Source organism: Rana temporaria, chromosome 2 (genome assembly GCF_905171775.1).
Source record: "Rana temporaria chromosome 2, aRanTem1.1, whole genome shotgun sequence".
NCBI lineage: Eukaryota > Metazoa > Chordata > Amphibia > Anura > Ranidae > Rana > Rana temporaria.
This window is the reverse complement of record NC_053490.1, coordinates 412,034,482-412,053,002: the sequence shown is the minus strand read 5'-3', so window position 1 is coordinate 412,053,002 and position 18,521 is coordinate 412,034,482. Positions and strand designations below refer to the sequence as shown.

The 18,521-nt window shown below is 40.8% G+C and overlaps 1 protein-coding gene across 1 annotated transcript in view; it reads right to left on the bottom strand.

Annotated features, from left to right (window-relative positions):
• Nucleotides 1-624: 624 nt before the first annotated feature.
• Nucleotides 625-18,521, bottom strand: part of PRKX (protein kinase X-linked) — a 244,170-nt gene continuing 226,273 nt past the window's right edge. The window contains exons 6-9 of the mRNA XM_040338163.1: nucleotides 11,626-11,683; nucleotides 8,199-8,276; nucleotides 7,427-7,556; nucleotides 625-3,210 (exon numbers count right to left, since the gene is read on the bottom strand). Coding sequence (XP_040194097.1) covers nucleotides 7,431-7,556; nucleotides 8,199-8,276; nucleotides 11,626-11,683 — 262 coding nt within the window. The 3' untranslated portion in view covers nucleotides 625-3,210; nucleotides 7,427-7,430. The remainder of the gene's footprint in view (nucleotides 3,211-7,426; nucleotides 7,557-8,198; nucleotides 8,277-11,625; nucleotides 11,684-18,521) is intronic.

The window sequence follows — 18,521 nt, the reverse complement described above, 5'->3', positions numbered from 1 at the left end:
CCCTTTCCTGTCAATGCACTCCACTAAGTCGGTGGGAGTTTCTTGGACCCTTCGGGATCAAGCATCTGTTTTGCAGATTTGTAAGGCTGCCACATGTTTGCAAAGTTTTACCAGGTGGATGTTCAGGCCTCTGCCTATCTCCACTTTGGCTGGCTTTTTTCTGAGATGCCATTGCACAGGTGTGTAGTTTGGGGGGGGGGGGTCCAAAAACATTTGTTGCTAGCCCATTTTAAACTGGGCTTTTTTTTCTCTAGCACACACTTAAATGATAATTCTAAAATGAAAATAGGCTGTTGACTCTGCAAGAAATTTTGTGAATAAGGTGAAGGTCTGCTGAACTCCATCATCCAATCACATGCAGGCAAATATATTGTTTTTTTATTGTTCTTGCATGTGATTGGGTATTCTTTGTAAAGAACATTTTCCCCACATTCACTAAGCTAAAATAAAATTCCCTTGCAAAATGAAAAAGCCCTTGCAAAGTAAACAGTCTATTTGTCTTCAGTAAATCAACCCCCTAGAGTTAATATGTTGAAAGTAAATGTACCAATTTCCTAAACACTTTAGTGAGAGAGGATGGAAAATTTTTTTTTTTTACATTTATCCAAAGAAAAACAGATAGCATTTGGCTTTCATATATGGTTGATATTTTGTACGTTTTAATAAATAATGTCCAGAAAAAAAAATCAAGATGACAGCAATTTGCATTATTATTTTAGGAAAACATTTGTAAATCAATTGTAACACTATGTTTTAAAAATACAACCAGAAAAAAAAGACAAAAAAAAAAACATAAGCAGATTCTTTTTACATTTGACGTGCAAATTTAGAAATAGTCATCAGTTTAACCAACCGTATTAAAGTGATCCATACAAAGTAGCTACTTAACTTGCAATGCAAGTGTCTGGATTGTAATCTCACTTTAACTACTTCCATAATGAATAGAAGTTATTCAGAATCACAGTGCAAAAAAACCTCTACTGCCCTGCAAGGATTTTACACTGTGTACCTTACTACCCCAATGAAATGCTAAATCTACCCAATATCACACTTGCCTCTGAAGTGCCTTGTCCCGACTGTAATCCTTTGAACTTTAAGGACAAAACACTTAAATGTCAGCAGGCACAACCTTTCTTTTTATCGTTTTATATACCATACACACACTCACACACAGGTGTAAAAGAACATTATTTTTTAGAAAAAGAAAATTAAAAAAAATGTCTTAAGCCCATCCCTGAACAAGGTTTTTGAAAAAAAAAAACACAATTTAAAAAATAAAACTTATACTTTGTTAAGTACAAACATTTACATCTTTGCACATGTTCTGTGCTCAGGTCTTAATATATTCTTTTATGTACATAGTCAATATGTGCTTTTTTTTATTCTTTTTTTCGTAGACAAAATGAACAATAATTGTAGATTGTAGGAAAAAGTTTTGACTTAGATTTTAGGCTAGGGAAATGTTGTGCTTACTGAATGACCTCCTAAACCGTACTAAGGTTTGAGATCTTGGAAAAGCATGGGATTTAGTTGGGGACATTTTTTAGAATGAATGCAAAAGAGTACTATAAAAACATTGGTAAAATATAAATATTTGGTATGAGCAACTGGGCAAATTCTGTAAGATTTTACTCACTGAGCAAAAATAAACTCTGCTAAAAGTAAAAAAAAAAAAAAAAACATAGTTCCCTTGAACATCCTATTTATGGGATAACTATGCCTCCAAAAGTCAAACACATGTAAAGGCTAAAGTGTATTTAAAGCTAAAACAGTTTTATTATTTATTTGTATAGATTGGGATTGTTTAGATCTCTGTCAGGATTTGATTGCTAGAAGTATCAAGATATAAGGCATTGGATCACAAGTTAATTGAGATTTAATATCACATAATGGAATCAAATTCAATGGCTCTGGTTAGGTCGCTCTTATGTGACTAGGGGGCCTCACTGAGCACTCAGAGTAAAAAGGTAATGGTAGCACCACACCATGGTTCCTTAGAGTCCAAATTAAAAGCCCTTTAATTCATAAGATGACATGAAACAAAACGATCCATGTGTTTTGGGGGTTAAGAGAAGTCCCTCTTCATCTGGGTTTAGGGTGCTGCATGTGCATAAAAGGCCAGACTCTGGGCACTTTAGGAAGAATCAGATGTTTGTTCTGTATTTATAAGAGGTACCATCCTAAACCCTGATGAAGGGAGACTGCTCAACCTCCAAAATGCAATCGTTTTGTTTCATGTTATCTTGTTTAAAAAAAAATTAAGTACTTTTACTTTGGACTCTAAAGTCCTGTGGAATGGGATGGTGCCAACATTACTTTCTTGTAGAGCATTTCTCATAGAGGTGTCCAACAATCCACCATGAAAGGCATGGACTACACATTTAGAGACCGTTTTGAAATTATTTTGTTTAGATTAGAATTCTTTTTTAACTCTCAATGGAAAAACAAGTGGTATATGTGCAGGTGGCACTGTACTCATCTGGGTACGGGTATTGATATCATGTGAGTACAGAACCTAAATAGTTTTAGCAAGAACTTTATCAAAAGGTCTTCTAATGACTTCTGGTGGCCACTCGTTTGTATATTGTCTGTAAAATGTATGTCTTGTATATAGATCTTATTTTATATACAAACAAGAAAGAAAGAAAAATGTATCCTGCAAATTTTCTAACAGTAGCAAAAAACGGATTTGCCTTTTGCATGAACTTTTGAAAGCAAAGGTTAGAATACATTCCCTTTCAGCACCTATCTATTGTGAGCTCATAAAGGCAGATTATTATACAAATAATACATTATTATTACTAAGCCTTTCAGAACTGCTGTTGAACCGTTTGCAATGGAGATGGAAAGAAATGCTTAGTCACATATTGCATTTTGTTCGCCAATAACTGAGCTCGAAATTGATCTGACACTACACAAACGCAATGATAGTCAGCTACAGATTCCACATCAGCATCACATGCTCTAGTACTAAGGACCCTATGTACTGGAATGCACAGGATTTTGTTGTCCTGTTCCGTTGAGAGGTGTACAATCTGCAAATGTCCATAGTCCTCCAGTAATTATAAATGGCCATGGCTTGTCAAGTTTTGATCATTAGCAAGGCTAAAAGAGGTATCTTCTCTTTGCGCATTGAGCTGTCAAGGATGACAGTGGATTTCCATTTTATCCACAAAGTTCCTATTGTTGTTTCGTTCATTTTATAATCTTCTAAAGGAAAAAAAAAAGGAATTCAGTTAAATATGCAGCAGATTAGAAGTGTTATTTTTTATTACCCATTCATACCGGGGAAGCAGTTTAAAGTGAAAATATAATGGTATTTGTTAAAGTATTAATTTTTTTTTTAAAGCTTCCAATGTCATACATACATGTGTTTCTAATTTTGATTATTTATATTAAAGTGATAGGGGCAGATCCACAGAGATCTGCACCCGCGCAGCGTATCAGAGATACGCTACGCCGCCGTACCTTACCTGGCTTTAGTTCGAATCCAGGAAGATTTTGCGCCGTAAGTTACGGCGGCGTAGTCTATCTCTGGCGGCGGAATTCAAATCGGCGATTAGGGGGCGTGTTTCATTTAAATGAAGCGCGTCCTCGCGCCGAATGAACTGCGCATGCGCCGTCCCGAAATTCCCCGCTGTGCATTGCGCTAAATGACGTCGCTAGGACGTAATTTTTTTTAACTTAGACGTGAATTACGTCCATCCCGATTCACGGACGACTTACGCAAAAAAAAAAAAAAAAATTAAACGCGGGAACGACGGCCATACTTAACATGGCAAGTCTAACTATACGCCGCAAAACAACAGCTTTAACTATACGCCGGAAAAAGCCGACTAGAGACGGCGTAAGAGAATGCGACGGCCGCGCGTACGTTCGTGAATCGTCGGAAATAGCTAATTTGCATACCCGACGCAGAAAACGACGAGAACTCCACCCAGCGGACGCCAAAGTATTGCATCTAAGATCCGAAGGCGTACGAAGCCGTACGCCTGTCGGATCTAACCCAGATGCAGTTGTATCTTGGTTTGAGGATTCAAACTAAAGATACGACGCGGGAAATTTGAAAGTACGCCGGCGTACTCTCTCTGTGGATCTGCCCCATAGAAAGCCACAAAAAAATAAATAATAATTGGGCCCCTGAAGAGCAATATTACAATGACAGACTTGCGTTAAAACAAAGCCCTCCAGTGGTCTTAAGTTACCACTGGCAGGGCTTACATTTTCACCCGGTCTTCCTTTAGGGTTTTTGGTCACTGGTCATTTGCATGGTGAAGTCACAATGACATCACTACCATGGCACAGCTCTCTTAATGGATAGCATGCCATCCATTGAGCGCTCAGTGCATATGTGGTAGAGTTGTCACTGACTATTACTAAAGTAAAAATATAGAAAAAGGGGCACCGGAGGATAGAATGGTCACAGCTGCTAGTACCGCAAACCAAAAATAAACTATCACCCAGAAAGTAATTTTTGTGTATATGGACTTTCTCGGTACTGATGACACAGGTAGATACAGTAAAAATTTTATTTATTATACATAAAAAAATGGAGAGTCACAGAGAGCTGTATTCCTGGGATCTGAGCGTTTTTGTGCGGTTACCTTTCTACCTGGTTCCCACCACTGTCAATTGTTATGCAGTGTTTTTGGGACTATACAGTACATCCTTGATGGTCAACAGCTGATTACCCTCTGCTGCTCTGTATCAACAGACCTGTATATATACTTGCCGCAACGCTCACATCCCAGTTGACCTAATCAAGGGCTGTCATCAGCCTTGAGAACAAATTTTTCCCCCTTGTTCGCCGCTGGGGGCCTTATTCGGTGCGCTCCATGGTGGTCCTTGACCCTCTAGTGATTACCTCCTGAAGAAGCGGTTTTCCGCGAAACCGGTAGAGGTCTCCTTTTGACTTTACCTCACAACAATAGTGTCATGGTCTTACCTCTCTCCTGTCTCCTTCGTTTGACATGTGCTGGCGGCCATCTTGGTTTCTGGGACTCTTGTAGCCTCCCACCCTGCGGCTCCTCCTTCCCACTGGGAGGAGCTGGATGCCTGGCTCACATATATAGGAGCTCTGTGGCTTCAGTTCCTTGCTTGGTCCTCCTGTGTTCACATGCTTCTAAGACTGCTGCTGCTTCTGTTTCCGATCCTGGCTTCGTCTGACTTCCCTGCTGGTTCCTGATCCTGGCTTCGTCTGACTTCCCTGCTGGTTCCTGATCCTGGCTTCGTCCGACTACCCTTCTGGTTCCTGACCTCTGGCTTCGCAAGACTCTGTTTAACCATCCGTTTGGACTTTTGCTTTACAGCTTGATGTTCAATAAAGCCTTCTTATTTTCACTTATCTCTTGTTGTACGTCTGGTTCATGGTTCCGTGACAAATAGATACCATACGGATTTCCGTTTATATTCTACTGCTGTAACTAGTGTGAGGTTGATTGTCATAAGTTTTGTTTTTAAACTGTATATATTTTTTTTATGTATAATAAATAGATTTTTTACTGTATCTACCTGTGTCATCAGTACCGAGAAAGTCCATATACACAAACATTATTTTCTGGGTGATAGTTTATTTTTGGTTTGCAGTACTAGCAGCTGTGACCATTCTATCCTCCGGTGCCCCTTTCTCTATTAAATCCTGGATGATGGTACATTATATGATTATTTAAACAATTTCATCTGAGGCTATACTCAAAACTTGTTGCATAAAGTAAAAATATCCTAAACGGTGCATGTTTAGGAGATATTTACTGTACATACAGGTAAGCCTAATTATAGGCATACCTGTAGATATAAATAAAAAATCAGACTTTACTACTTTTCTAAATCATTACTTCACACACAAACATTTAATGCAGGGAGCACTCATGACTATCGATCGGCTGTCAGGTAAAAGAAAGTGATCTTTGTGAGTTTTATACCACTGGGCAGGAACCACCCCTCCTCCTCGCCCGCAGTGGTTCCTGGGTTCTCCCGTTCCTCTGGGGAGCCTAGGATTGTGGTAAATGGACAGGACGGCTGCCCACAGAGGAGATGGAGGAATATCCTTTCCCTGATATCCTCTATGACAAATGTACCCAGATGTGATGAGGATTTAGTCACTTCCAGTTCCAGAAGGTACAGCCGGGAAAACAGCTGATTAAACACTGTGAAAGATAAAACCCTTTCGGCTTTTTATTGCTAAAAAGAGAAGAGAATAAAGGTGTAGGGCACCAATTCTCTTAAATCACTTGATTTTAAGCAGTATAGAGGGAATAATTATCCATTGGGAGCTTTTGCAGAAGTTGTGATAAAAGGTCTTTGTTTTGCTCTAATGTTGCTTTTGTAGTTTTTTCCTCACTTCCGGTTTGTCACTATGAGGGCCAGTATACGCCAGACGCAGTTCCATACAGTTTTGTGTGCATTTTTTCTGCACTAAAAATGCATGCACAGTGTTTTCCATGTATTCCAATGGCTCTAGTTCACTATGCAGTCAGTTTCCGGTGCAGAAACTGATCGAAAACTGACTGCATGGTGTGAACTAGAGCCATTGGAATAAATGAAAATCACTGTGCATGCATTTTGTGCAGAAAAAAAGCACACAAAACTGTACGGAACTGCATCTGGTGTGAACTGCCCCTGAATGTAAGTGACGGGATGTGATTCCTGGCTAGCACTAAAAACCTAACCAGGTGCTCTTACCTTTCCATCTAAACCTTTAAAAAAAAACAAAAAAAAAAAAAAAACTTTTAGCTGGACATACATTTAAAAGTAGGAGTAAATTACATTGCGCAGTGTCTGAGTGCAAAGAAAAGTGTTCCAACAGCCTATGTGAGTAAACCCTTACTCCAAACCTTATAATTAATGTGGATTGACGTACATTATCAGTAAAATATACATTGAAAATTATCAAATAATAAAAGAAAAGGTTAAAGCGGTAGTTCACCCCCCCCCCCCCCGACACGATTTTACCATCGAGACAGGCATTGTAGCGCGAGCTACAGTATGCCTGTCCCGATTTTTTTAACATCGTAGATTTCGGCTCCCGCGGGGAATGGGCGTGCCTATGGAGAGGGAGGATGATTGACGGCCGGCCCTGGCACGTCACTCTCCCCGAAGACAGCCGGAGTAGGTCTCGGCTCTTCACGGCGCCTGCGCACAGGCTATGCGCACGCGTCGTGAAGAGCCAAGCCTATTTCGGCTATTTCCGGAGAAGCGTGACGCGCCAGAGCCGGCCGTCAATCATCCTCCGTCTCCATAGGCACGCCCATTCCCCGGTATCTTCGATCTACGCGTACAGGGTGAGTACGGGGGTAAAAAATTCGGGACAGGCATACTGTAGCTCGCGCTACAATGCCTGATTTTATGGTAAAAGAAAAAAAATTATTTTTTTTTCGTTGATAGGGTGAACCCCCGCTTTAAGTTCTATGCAAACGACTGCACTTACCCAGTTAAAAATTCTTAAACATTTCTAGGTCTTTAGGGGGTACTGGAGGGGCTTTGTTCCAATCATCCTCAGGATAAGCCTCAAAGTTTGATGTATCACCTTCATGGGACACCTTTGGCATGATTGGAGGCTAGTGAAAGAACAGAATAACACAATAAAGCATTACATGCAACTATTTGGGGTAAACGTTTGTTAATTTCAAGTAAACCTTTCTTAGGAGGAATAAAAATAAAAAAGAAATAAAAAAGAAAAGAGGAATAAAGGTCTTTTGCTGGTCTGTTTCTGTAAATACTAGCTATCTGACTGTTAAACTGACTTATTTGCTTTAATACATTTCCTTGACTTGGAACAAGTATGTATACCTATTAGAAAAATAAAACGAAAGTCAATAAATCTTTGTTTTCATACTTGCTTACGTTCAATGACTTGAAGTATCTTAGCTACAGAGATGGTGGTGTGACCTGGTATAAAGAGTTGAAACTTGTGATGCAGTATACCATCACAGCTGCAAGATAAATTCTCCTAAAGCGGTAGTAAACCGCTGATGAAAAAAAAAAAAAAAAGGACACCTTTAAAAAAAGTGAATTAACTGCCTGCCATGATGACAGACAATGAGGAACTGGGGAATGCTCCCAGTTTGTATTTTAAGGGTGTAATTGTAATGTTTCTTCACCCGGTTTTGTAAAAATAGCTCAAATAAAAAACATAATTCATCTTATATTTATTCAATAAATATAAAGAGTAAATTCCTGACATAACTTTGTCTTCATACCTTTAATTTTCGTTGTGGTACCGCATCCCAGTCTATAGATCTAAACCACCTGTGGCGCTTGACGTCTTCTGCTCCATTCTTAAAGAAAAAGTATAGTATTTAACCAGGGTTATATTGTTTTCCTATATGTAAAATATAACTGAAATAAAGAGTTAAGGTACAAAAGATAAAAAGTGTGTGCACATTGTTAAACCGCCCATTGACCAGCTGCCGTCATTATATTGCAACAGGTTGGCACGACTGCATGAATCACCACGGGTGTACGTTGGCATCCTTAAGAGCTCTAGGGCAGCGCAATGCCAGAGCCGATGCATGTGGCCAGCGGCCACGATGTCCGCCGGTGACCCGTGATCGCTCCTCAGAGAGCCAGAATGGGGATCTGTCAATGTAAACAGACAGATCCCCGTTCTGTCAGGGAAGTATAGAGAGATCTGCTGTTCCTAGTGATCAGAAACATCGATCTCTCTCTACTCCATGTTAGTACACTCCCCCCACAGCTATAACCACCTTCCTAGGGAACACTTAACCCCTTGATTGCCCCCTTGTGTTAACCCATTCCCTGTCAGTGACATTTATACAGTAATTAGTAATTAACGCTATTGTCAGTTAAAGCAACGCAGTGCCGTATTGCAAAAATGGCCTGGTCATTAAGGGGGTAAAACCTTCAGGTCCTTAAGTGGTTAAGAAAGAATTCTATTCTAAGAGAAAAGCAGGATTTTGCTTTAAAATGAGAAACTAGTGATGTCACCAAATATACCTAATAATACTGTTACTTCCCTAAGGATACTAAACCTGTGTTCAATTCCAAAGTCCTACAGCTCAAGCAGAGATTAATACCAGACACCCAACGCTCCCTAAATGTAGTCAAATATCTATAACCATGAGAGGCAACATTTGGCCTCAAGGGCAAACGCAACCAATTAGACCTTCCATGGTAAGGGCATAGTATTATTCTAAGGCACACACCAAACAGTACTTAGTCTTAGAGTAGATCTTTAAAGTGATATTAAACTACTAGTATTTAAACTTTTGCAGCAGCTGATTTAAGCACAAACTGAGTGTACAGCTCAGCTTCCTCTGATTGGCTGAGGCAGAGAGGTGGGCTAATAATGTCATGATCTCCAACTTGGTCAATCAGAAGAAGCTTTATATTCATTACGAGAATATAAAGGTGCCTATGAACTGATGAGTTCAGCTCAGCCCGACGCTATTTTGTTCTGGGTATGAGACAGGAAAGTCTCATCTCACACCCAACACACAGCGCTGTATACTGTATGTAGCTGAGACTACATACAGTTTAAACAGAGCGCCCATCAGGCAAACATGTTAGTGAAGGACGTTTTTAAAAAACTGTGTTTTTTGACATGCGTTCGCCCCTTCCAGTGCTCCTTGCTGTGAAGACCAGTCATAGGTAGGGACAGTGACTGTTGTTTTTTGTATTGTTGTCATTGTGGTCAGGCAACGCACTAGCACCTTTGCTGCCATTGTGCAATGTGCTGGGTGTTTAGTGTGTTCCTGCTCCTTTAAAGGGTCACTAAAGGAATTTTTGTTTTAGCTAAATAGCTTCCTTTTCCCTTACTGCAGTCTTGGTTTCATGTCCTCATTGTTCGTTTTTGCTTTGATGTTGCTGTAATTCCTCTCTGTTCTGCACACTTCCTGGTTGTCTGTTTCCTCATCACCACAGTACTGGGAGATTTCTCACTGTAGTGACTAATCAAGGAGGTGTGACTAAAACCCCTCAGCACCAATCCAGTTTTGTTTTGCAAACCTGATCTGCCCTCTATTGGCTCTTTGGCTCTGTACATCAGAGAACCAGGAAACAACAGCAAACACGAAACTAAACTGTAGGTACATTATATGATTGTTTTTTATCTATTTTTAATCATTTTTAAAATGAATCAGTTAACTATTATGTCTCTATACCCTGTAAACAGTCATTTCAGCAAAACAAAATAATTCCTTTAGTGACCCTTTAACCTCTTCCCCACCGCGCCATAGACAAAAGACGTCTACAGCGCGGTGGAGTTATTCTGGGAGGACGTCCCTGGGACGTCCTCCTAGAATCCTTCACTCGCACGCCCCCTGGGGCGCGCTCCCGGAATCATCTGTGAGCGCCGGGTCTAGAAGACCCGGCGCATCACAGATCGCGGTAAATCGCCGCTGATAGCGGCGGTTTACCACGTGATCGCTCCGTCAAATGACGGAGCGATCACTTGTAAACAAACCGGCGTCCGATCGGTACAGTGTGAGAGGAGAGGGGGGAGAGCGGAGGCAGCAGCAGCTGCTGTGGCTGGATCTGTGACAAATGCAGTCACAGATCCAGCCATCCTTCCCTGCGCAATACTCTGCAATAAAATCAATACTCTGCAATAACCCCCCATACTCTGCAATACCCCCATACCCCCCATACTCTGCAATAACCCCCCCCATACTCTGCAATAACCCCCCCCCATACTCTGCAATAACCCCCCCATACGCTGCAATAACCCCCCCCATACGCTGCAATAACCCCCCCATACGCTGCAATAACCCCCCCCATACTCTGCAATAACCCCCCCATACTCTGCAATAACCCCCCCATACTCTGCAATAACCCCCCCATACTCCGCAATACCCGCTAATATGACAGAAACAAGATTTTTTATTTTTTTTACAGAATTATCAGTGTTTTTTCTTTTATGGCGCAAAAAATTAAAAACCCAGAGGCGATCAAATAGCACCAAAAGAAAGCTCTATTTGTGGGGAAAAAAGGACAAAAATTTCAGATGGGCACAATGTTGTATGACTGAGTAATTGTCATTCAAATTGTGAGAGCACCGAAAGCTGAAAATTGGTCTGGTTAGGAAGGGGGTTTAAGTGCCCAGTGGTCAAGGGGTTAAGGAGGGTTGGGCTCCCTTCAGTCATCTGTCCTCCATCTATCATCAGCATACATGTGCTTTCATTGAGGAGATTTTAAATTTTAGAGTTAGGACTGCAGTACACAGGGAGCCTTGATGGGGCCCGCAGCTTATGCATGTATTTGCAAATGCGTGCAACTAAACCTCTGTTTTTAACGCACTGTTAGACAGGTAAATTCCGTTGCTTGCTGATTATTTAGTAAGTTGAGCTTGGAAATTCTGTGTTTTTTGACATGCGTTCGCCCCTTCCAGTGCTCCTTGCTGTAAAGACCAGTCATAGGTAGGGGCAGTGACTGTTGTTTTTTTTGTTAGTGAAGAAAATACAGTAGTTTGTTTGGGTCAGCTTGGCCCAAACGAACTATCTAAAGTAAGAGTAAACCTGAACCTCAGTTTTATTATAGCATTGTTAACAATGGATGCACATTCACGGCCTAAGTAGTGTGAATGCCATCTACTGACCTTGCTACATACAGAATGTAAAACTGCAGGGTTAGATCTAACTATGCTAGCTGTGTATATACTTCACTAACCTTCATATTTCCAAGTCTTCTAGTTCGATCCACAACAAGGAGCTTCTTTATGAGGTCTCTGTAAAGATATAGACAAATAATATTAATTTAAACAATCTATTTAATAACAAACTTGTAAATTGTATATAACAGTAGTATCAAAGCCTGGTCAGCTATTTTCAAATAGCTGCTAATCTCCTAGTCCTGCTTAGCCACAGGTATGGGGGCAATAACTGTGTGAAATTTTTGAGGAATTCAATTAGTGAATCACTATAAAGAACACCGCAATGCGTGATGCTAGCAGTATTTCTACATTTAGGAATATACAAAAATTCTAGCTTGAGCAAAATGATTCTGATGCATAAATTAAAGCAATCAGATTGGGTAATATAAGCCGCTGCACTACATAAACCTGTAAGACATTTTAATGATCTTGTCACAGTTTTCTTCCATCTTTGAGAAATCCTGGAATGCAGATTATAGCCTGGGAACTGCATTTTTTCCCTCCTGCAATAAAACTGTCCAGATGCGACCAACTTTTATTACAGCACATTGTGACATAGGTAAATGGTTTCCTTACTATAGCTACATGTTTAAATATGTACATTTTGTAGCAAACTTTTGTAGCATAAAAAACGAATTTTCAAACTAAAAGGAATAAGTTATGTAGATCGAAATATGTATTTTTTGTGTACTATTTTCTTAAAAAATACATCAATGTATTGTTGTTTCGGCTTTTCTGCATATAGGAATAAGGAAAGGGATGGTCGGCACTCAGAAGGACATCCAAAAAATAGTATTCCTTTATTGAAAAGACATGTACATAATTGTAAAAACAACCTAAGGACTAAGGACAAACACCTGAAACACGTAGGCTGTATTTACAACGTTGTACATGTCCTTTCATCATGCACTATGGCCCAGATTCTCAAAGAGATACGACGGCGCATCTCCAGATACGCCATTGTATCTCTGCGTAGCGCCGTTGTATCTATGCGACTGATTTTTAGGCCCTGTACACACGTCCGGATTATCCGATGAAAACGGTCTGCCGGACCGTTTCCATCGGACATGTCCGCTGCCGGATTTTGGTCTGATGGCTGTACACACCATCAGACCAAAATCCCTGCTGAAAAAAAACACGGTGACGTGTCGCGCCGTCGCCGCGACGATGACGCGGCGACGTGCGCGGCCCTGGAAGTTCAATGCTTCCACGCATGCGTCGAATCAGTACGACGCATGAAAGGGATGGCGGTCGGTCGGTGGAAACTGTCCGATCCGCGGGACAATTGTCCGCTCGGGCCTACACACGGCCGGATCTGTCCGCTGGAACTGGTCCGGCGGACCAGTTTCAGCGGATAGATCCGGTCGTGTGTACGGGGCCTTAGAATCAGTTACGCATAGATATTCATTAGATCCAAAAGGGCGTAAGTCTCTTACGCCGTCGGATCTAAACTGCAATTTTTTTTTGCCCGCTAGGTGGCGCTTCCGGCGATTTTGGCATCGAGTATGCAAATTAGCTAGATACGCGAATTCCCGAACGTACGCGCGGCCGACGCAGTAAAGTTACGATGTTAACGTTAGGCTTTTCCTGGCGTAAAGTTGCCCCTGGGTCTATGAGGCACAGCCAATGTTAAGTATGGCCGTCGTTCCCGCGTCGAACATTTAAAAATGTACGTTGTTTGCGTAAGTCGTCCGTGAATAGGGCTGGACGTCATTTACGTTCACGTCAAAACCAATGACGTCCTTGTGACGTCATTTGGAGCAATGCACACTGGGATATTTTAGAGGCGGCGCATGCGCAGTTCGTTCGGCGCGGGGACGCGCTTCATTTAAATGAAACACGCCCCCTACCCGCCGAATTTGAATTCCGCCGGGTGATTTACGCTACGCCGCCTTTACAGGCAAGTGCTTTGTGAATAAAGCACTTGCCTAAAAAACTTAACGTAAATGAGATATGTTACGCCCGCACAATTTTGCGCCCATCTACGTGAATCTGGGCCTATTAATTGTCTGATGTATTGATAGATATGCACTTATTCATTACCCCTTCTTTGTAACATTTAGACACATATTCCTGATTCACTTGGATTTTTATATTTATTATACAGCAATTTATACTGTAACAAGTTAGTAAAAGCAAAGTGCAATATCATTGAGTATTTTCAACTTTCAACAAAGGAATGCTATTTTTTGGATGTCATCCTGAGTGCTGATCATCCCTTTCCTTATTTTGGTAAGTTGGAGGTATCGGCAGCTATTAGGTCTGAGCACCAGGTGAAGCGGTTTTGTGGGTAGGTTGCAGAGCCTAGACACCTGTTCTCTCTTTCTGAGTAGGAGTATAACATTGGCAAGTAGCTGAAGATTTGATAAAAAGATGTCTGCTACACCTTCTCTCTTGGGGGAAGAGAGCAAACTGAGTCTTATGCCTTGTACACATGATCGGAATTTCCAATGAAAAAAGTCAGACAGAATTTTTTCATTGGATATTCCGACCGTGTGTGGGCCCCATCAGACTTTCTTCCGTCGGGGTTTAGAAATAGAACACGTTTTATTTTTTTCCGATAGAAAAAAAATCCTATCGGAAATTCAGATCATATGTATATATATGTATGTATATATATATATATATATATATATATATATATATATATATATATATATATATATATATATGTATGTATGTATGTATATATATAGTGTAAATCCGACGGAGAAAAAAACATGCATACTCAGAATCAAGTCGACGCATGCTCGGAAGCATTAAACTTCATTTTTCTCAGCTCGCCGTAGTGTTTTACGCCACCGCGTTTTGGACGGTCGGAATTTGGTCCGACAGTGTGTATTCAAGACAGCTTGAACAGAATTCTGACGGAAAATTTTATCGGATTTTATCCCATCGGAAATTGTACAGTGTACAGGGCATAATAACGATAAATGGTAAATGGATGTCCTCAGATGGCTGCTTGCTTACAAGATACTCCCCAAATGCCAAGGTCATCTTCAACAATAAAAATACAACTCCATAATACTGTCTTGGAGGCAGAGGCTCGGAGAAAAAGCCATATAACTGGCAAAAAGTTATAAGGATAAAATAGGAAAACTGCACAGTCATTGGATGGTGAATGACTGGAAAAAAGCTTTATGGACTTAGAAGTCCAAGCACAAAGTGTGGCTCACGTAAAGGATCATATATTAGATGTAGAACAAATGAAAGAATGCAGGACTAGTGCTTGATGTCCTCTGTAAAGAATGCCAGAGGACATGTTATGAGTTGCTTTGGTGCCAACAGGATGGGAGATTTACAGAGTACAATAAATACTCAACAGTGTCTTCATTCAGGAGGGAAATGATCCGAAACATATCTTTGAGCAATGTAAATACATATTTGGTGAAGAAACACAAAGATGGAGTGTTATCTTAGATGCACTGGCTAGAACAAGTGCCAGATCTTAGCCACAATAACCGTTTCAACTCCAGAAGGTTTACCCCCTTCATTACCAGGCCATTTTTTTGCGATACAGCCCTGTATTACTTTAACTGACAATTACGCGGTCATGCAATGCAGTACATGAATAAAATTGATGTCCTTTTTTCCCACAAATTGAACTTTCTTTTGGTGATATTTGATCACCTCTGCGGTTTTTATTTTTTTGTGCTAAAGACAAAAAAAAACAGTTTTGAAAAAAATAAAAATAAATTATATTATAATTAGGGGTGCAACGGATCGTCACCGATCCGTGTTTCGAACGGGTCACCCCGTTCGGATCGGCACACCCCGCGATCCACGGAGCGCTCCGGAGCCTAGGAAAGTCCCTGTCTTCGGCCTAGCTCCGGAGCGGCAGCCATCTTGCTCCACCCAGTCTGCTTGCCAGAGCCCAGCGTGACACTCCTCCACGGGGAGGCGTGTCACGCTGTGCATTGGGCTCTGGCAAGCACACTTGGAGATGGAATGTTAGCAGTGAAGCACTGGTGTGAGAGGAGGGATAAAAAAAAAAGAGCACAATAGCAATTCACAGGGGTGGATTAAAGAGGAAGCAGGTGAGGCTGTTTGGACAGGACTTGTTAAAAGTACAATCTTGATGTTTTTACAGCAAGATTATTTACTACTGCATGTTATTTCCCCCCAGTTCGGACAATGACTATAAAATGTGTGTGTGTATATATATATATATATTTGGACCGATGAAAACGGACCTTTATTTTTTGCTGATCCGAAAATGATCCGATCCGTGACTCCTGATCCGAGGATATATATATATATATATATATATATATATATATATATATATATATATATATATATATATATATATATATATATATATATTTTTTTTATTTCATTTCTTTCTTTACTTTCTGCTATAAAACACATCCAATAAAAAAAAAAAACGTAAAAAAATGTAAAAAAATCTAACTTCTTCAATTTAGGCCAGCATGTATTCTGCTACATATTTTTGGTAAAAAAAAATCACAATAGGCATATATTGATTGGTTTGCGCGAAATTTATAGTGTCTACAAACTATGGGATATTTTTTATGGAATATATATTTTTTTTTTTACTAGGCACCGATCAGCGACTTATAATGGGACTGTGACACTGATCATCAGACACTAAATTACACTTTTTTGAAGACCAGTGACACTAATACAATGATCAGTGCTACATAATATGCACTGTAACTGTACTAATGACACTGGCAGGGAAGGGGTGAACATCAGGGGCAATTAAAGGGTTAAATGTGTTCCCCGGGAGTGCTTTCTAACTGTTTTCTGTCAGAGAACGGCGATCTGCCTTGCAAACATAAGCAGACCGCAGTTCTATCTGCCTCGGGAACGACCGGTGGGTCCCAAAGGACATCAGGTCTACGGGACCAGCTGATTGACTCCCACTGAGTCCAATCACAGCATGACCTGCTTGCTGGTGGCATGCGCCCCAGACCCAGGAAACAAAATCACATACAGGTACATGATTTTGCGCTGAAGGGCCACCCTGCTGCAGTGTATATGCGTGGGGCGGTCCAGAAGCACTTAAAGTGGAAGTAAACTCCCATCACTAACTTTTACCTATAGGTAAGCATATAATAAGGCTTACCTATGGGTAGTGTAAATATCTCCTAAAACGTGCACCGTTTAGAACGTTATACCCAAACAAAATTGATGTCCTTTTTTTCACACAAATAGAGCTTTCTTTTGGTGGTATTTGATCACCTCTGCGGTTTTTGTTTTTTGTGCAATAAACAAAAAAAAGAGCGACAATTTTGAAAAAAAAAATTTTTTTTTTTACATTTTTGCTATAATAAATATCCTCAAAAAATGTTTTTAAAAACAAATGTCTTTATCAGTTTAGGCCAATATATATTCTTTTTTTTTTTTAGATATTTTCAGATTAAAAAAGAAATCGCAATAAGCGTATATTGATTGGTTTGCACAAAAGTTAAGGGGCTAGATTCATACAGACTTCCGACGGCGTATCAGTAGATACGCCGTCGTAAGTCCGAATGAGCGCCGTCGTATTTTTAAGCGTATTCTGGAAACCAGATACGCTTAAATTTGGCCAAGATACGACCGACGTAAGACTCCTACGCCGTCGTATCTTGGCTGCAGATTTACGCAGGCCGCTAGGGGCGTTTAAGTTCATTTACGCGTTGAATATGTAAATGAGCAAGATACGCCGATTCACGAAGGTACGTACGCCCATCGCAGTAAGCTACGCCGTTTACGTAAGACATACGCCAGCGTAAAGATAAAACACCTCTCTAGGTGGCGCAGCCCATGCAAAGTATGGACGTCGGAACTGCCGTCAGGTTTTACGTCGTTTACGTAAGTCGTACGTGAATGGGGGTGTGCGTAAGTTAGGTTCACGTCGTACGCATTGAGCCATCGTATCGTAGGGAGTATTTGCGACGTGATTCTTAGCATGCGCGAGCATGCGCCGTACCAACAGCCATTCATTTACATGGGGTCACAGTTACTTTACATGTAACACGCCCAGTACCTGCCTAATTTGAATTAGGCGGGCTTACGCCAGCCCATTTTCGCTACGCCGACGTAACTTAGGGAGCAAGTGCTTTGTGAATACTGGCCTTGCCTCACTATGTTACGTTGGCGTAGTGCAAATGGGATGCGCTACGCCGCCCAAAATATACGCGGCTCTACGTGAATCTAGCCCATAGTGTCTACAAGCTATGGGAAAGATTTATGGCATTTTTTAGTACTGGCGGTGATCTCATAGGCGGCACTGATGGGCACTGAAAGGCTGCAGATGGGTACTTATGGGTGGCACAGATGGGCACTGATGGACACTGGGTGGCACTGATGGGCATCACTTATCTGGCAGGCATTTATAATGTGCACCATTTGTGGGCACTAATTGGCATATATTGGGCACACTGTGACATCCCTGGTGGCCATTCCTGGCCATCCACATGTTCCCTGGTGGTCCTGGTGGCATCCCAGGTGGTTCAGTGTGGGCATCTGCAGGGGGCTGCAGCTGATAAACAATCAGCGCAGAACCCCCCCCCCGGTTAGGAGAGCCACCGATCGGCTCTCCTCTACTAGCGTCTGTCAGACGCGAGTGAGGAAAAGCCGATAAACGGAATGGAAATACTACGCGCCCTATATTTTATACAACAACCATGTTTTAAACTCATTTAATTTAATTTCAAATTTTATTTAAATTTTTTATCGTATTTTTATATTTTCAACCTAGCAAGTTGTTTTGATATAGGGATACTTAGTTTAAATGGCATTTATTAATTACCCCATATTCAACAGGGGATATATAGTTTTGGGAATAATTTATGTCCGCCCATATGGAGAATAGACAGTTTCAGGTTTCAGAATCTATTTGTTTTATCTCTATATTTTTAATCATTTTTATCTATTGTAATCTTAATATATGTAATGTGTCACT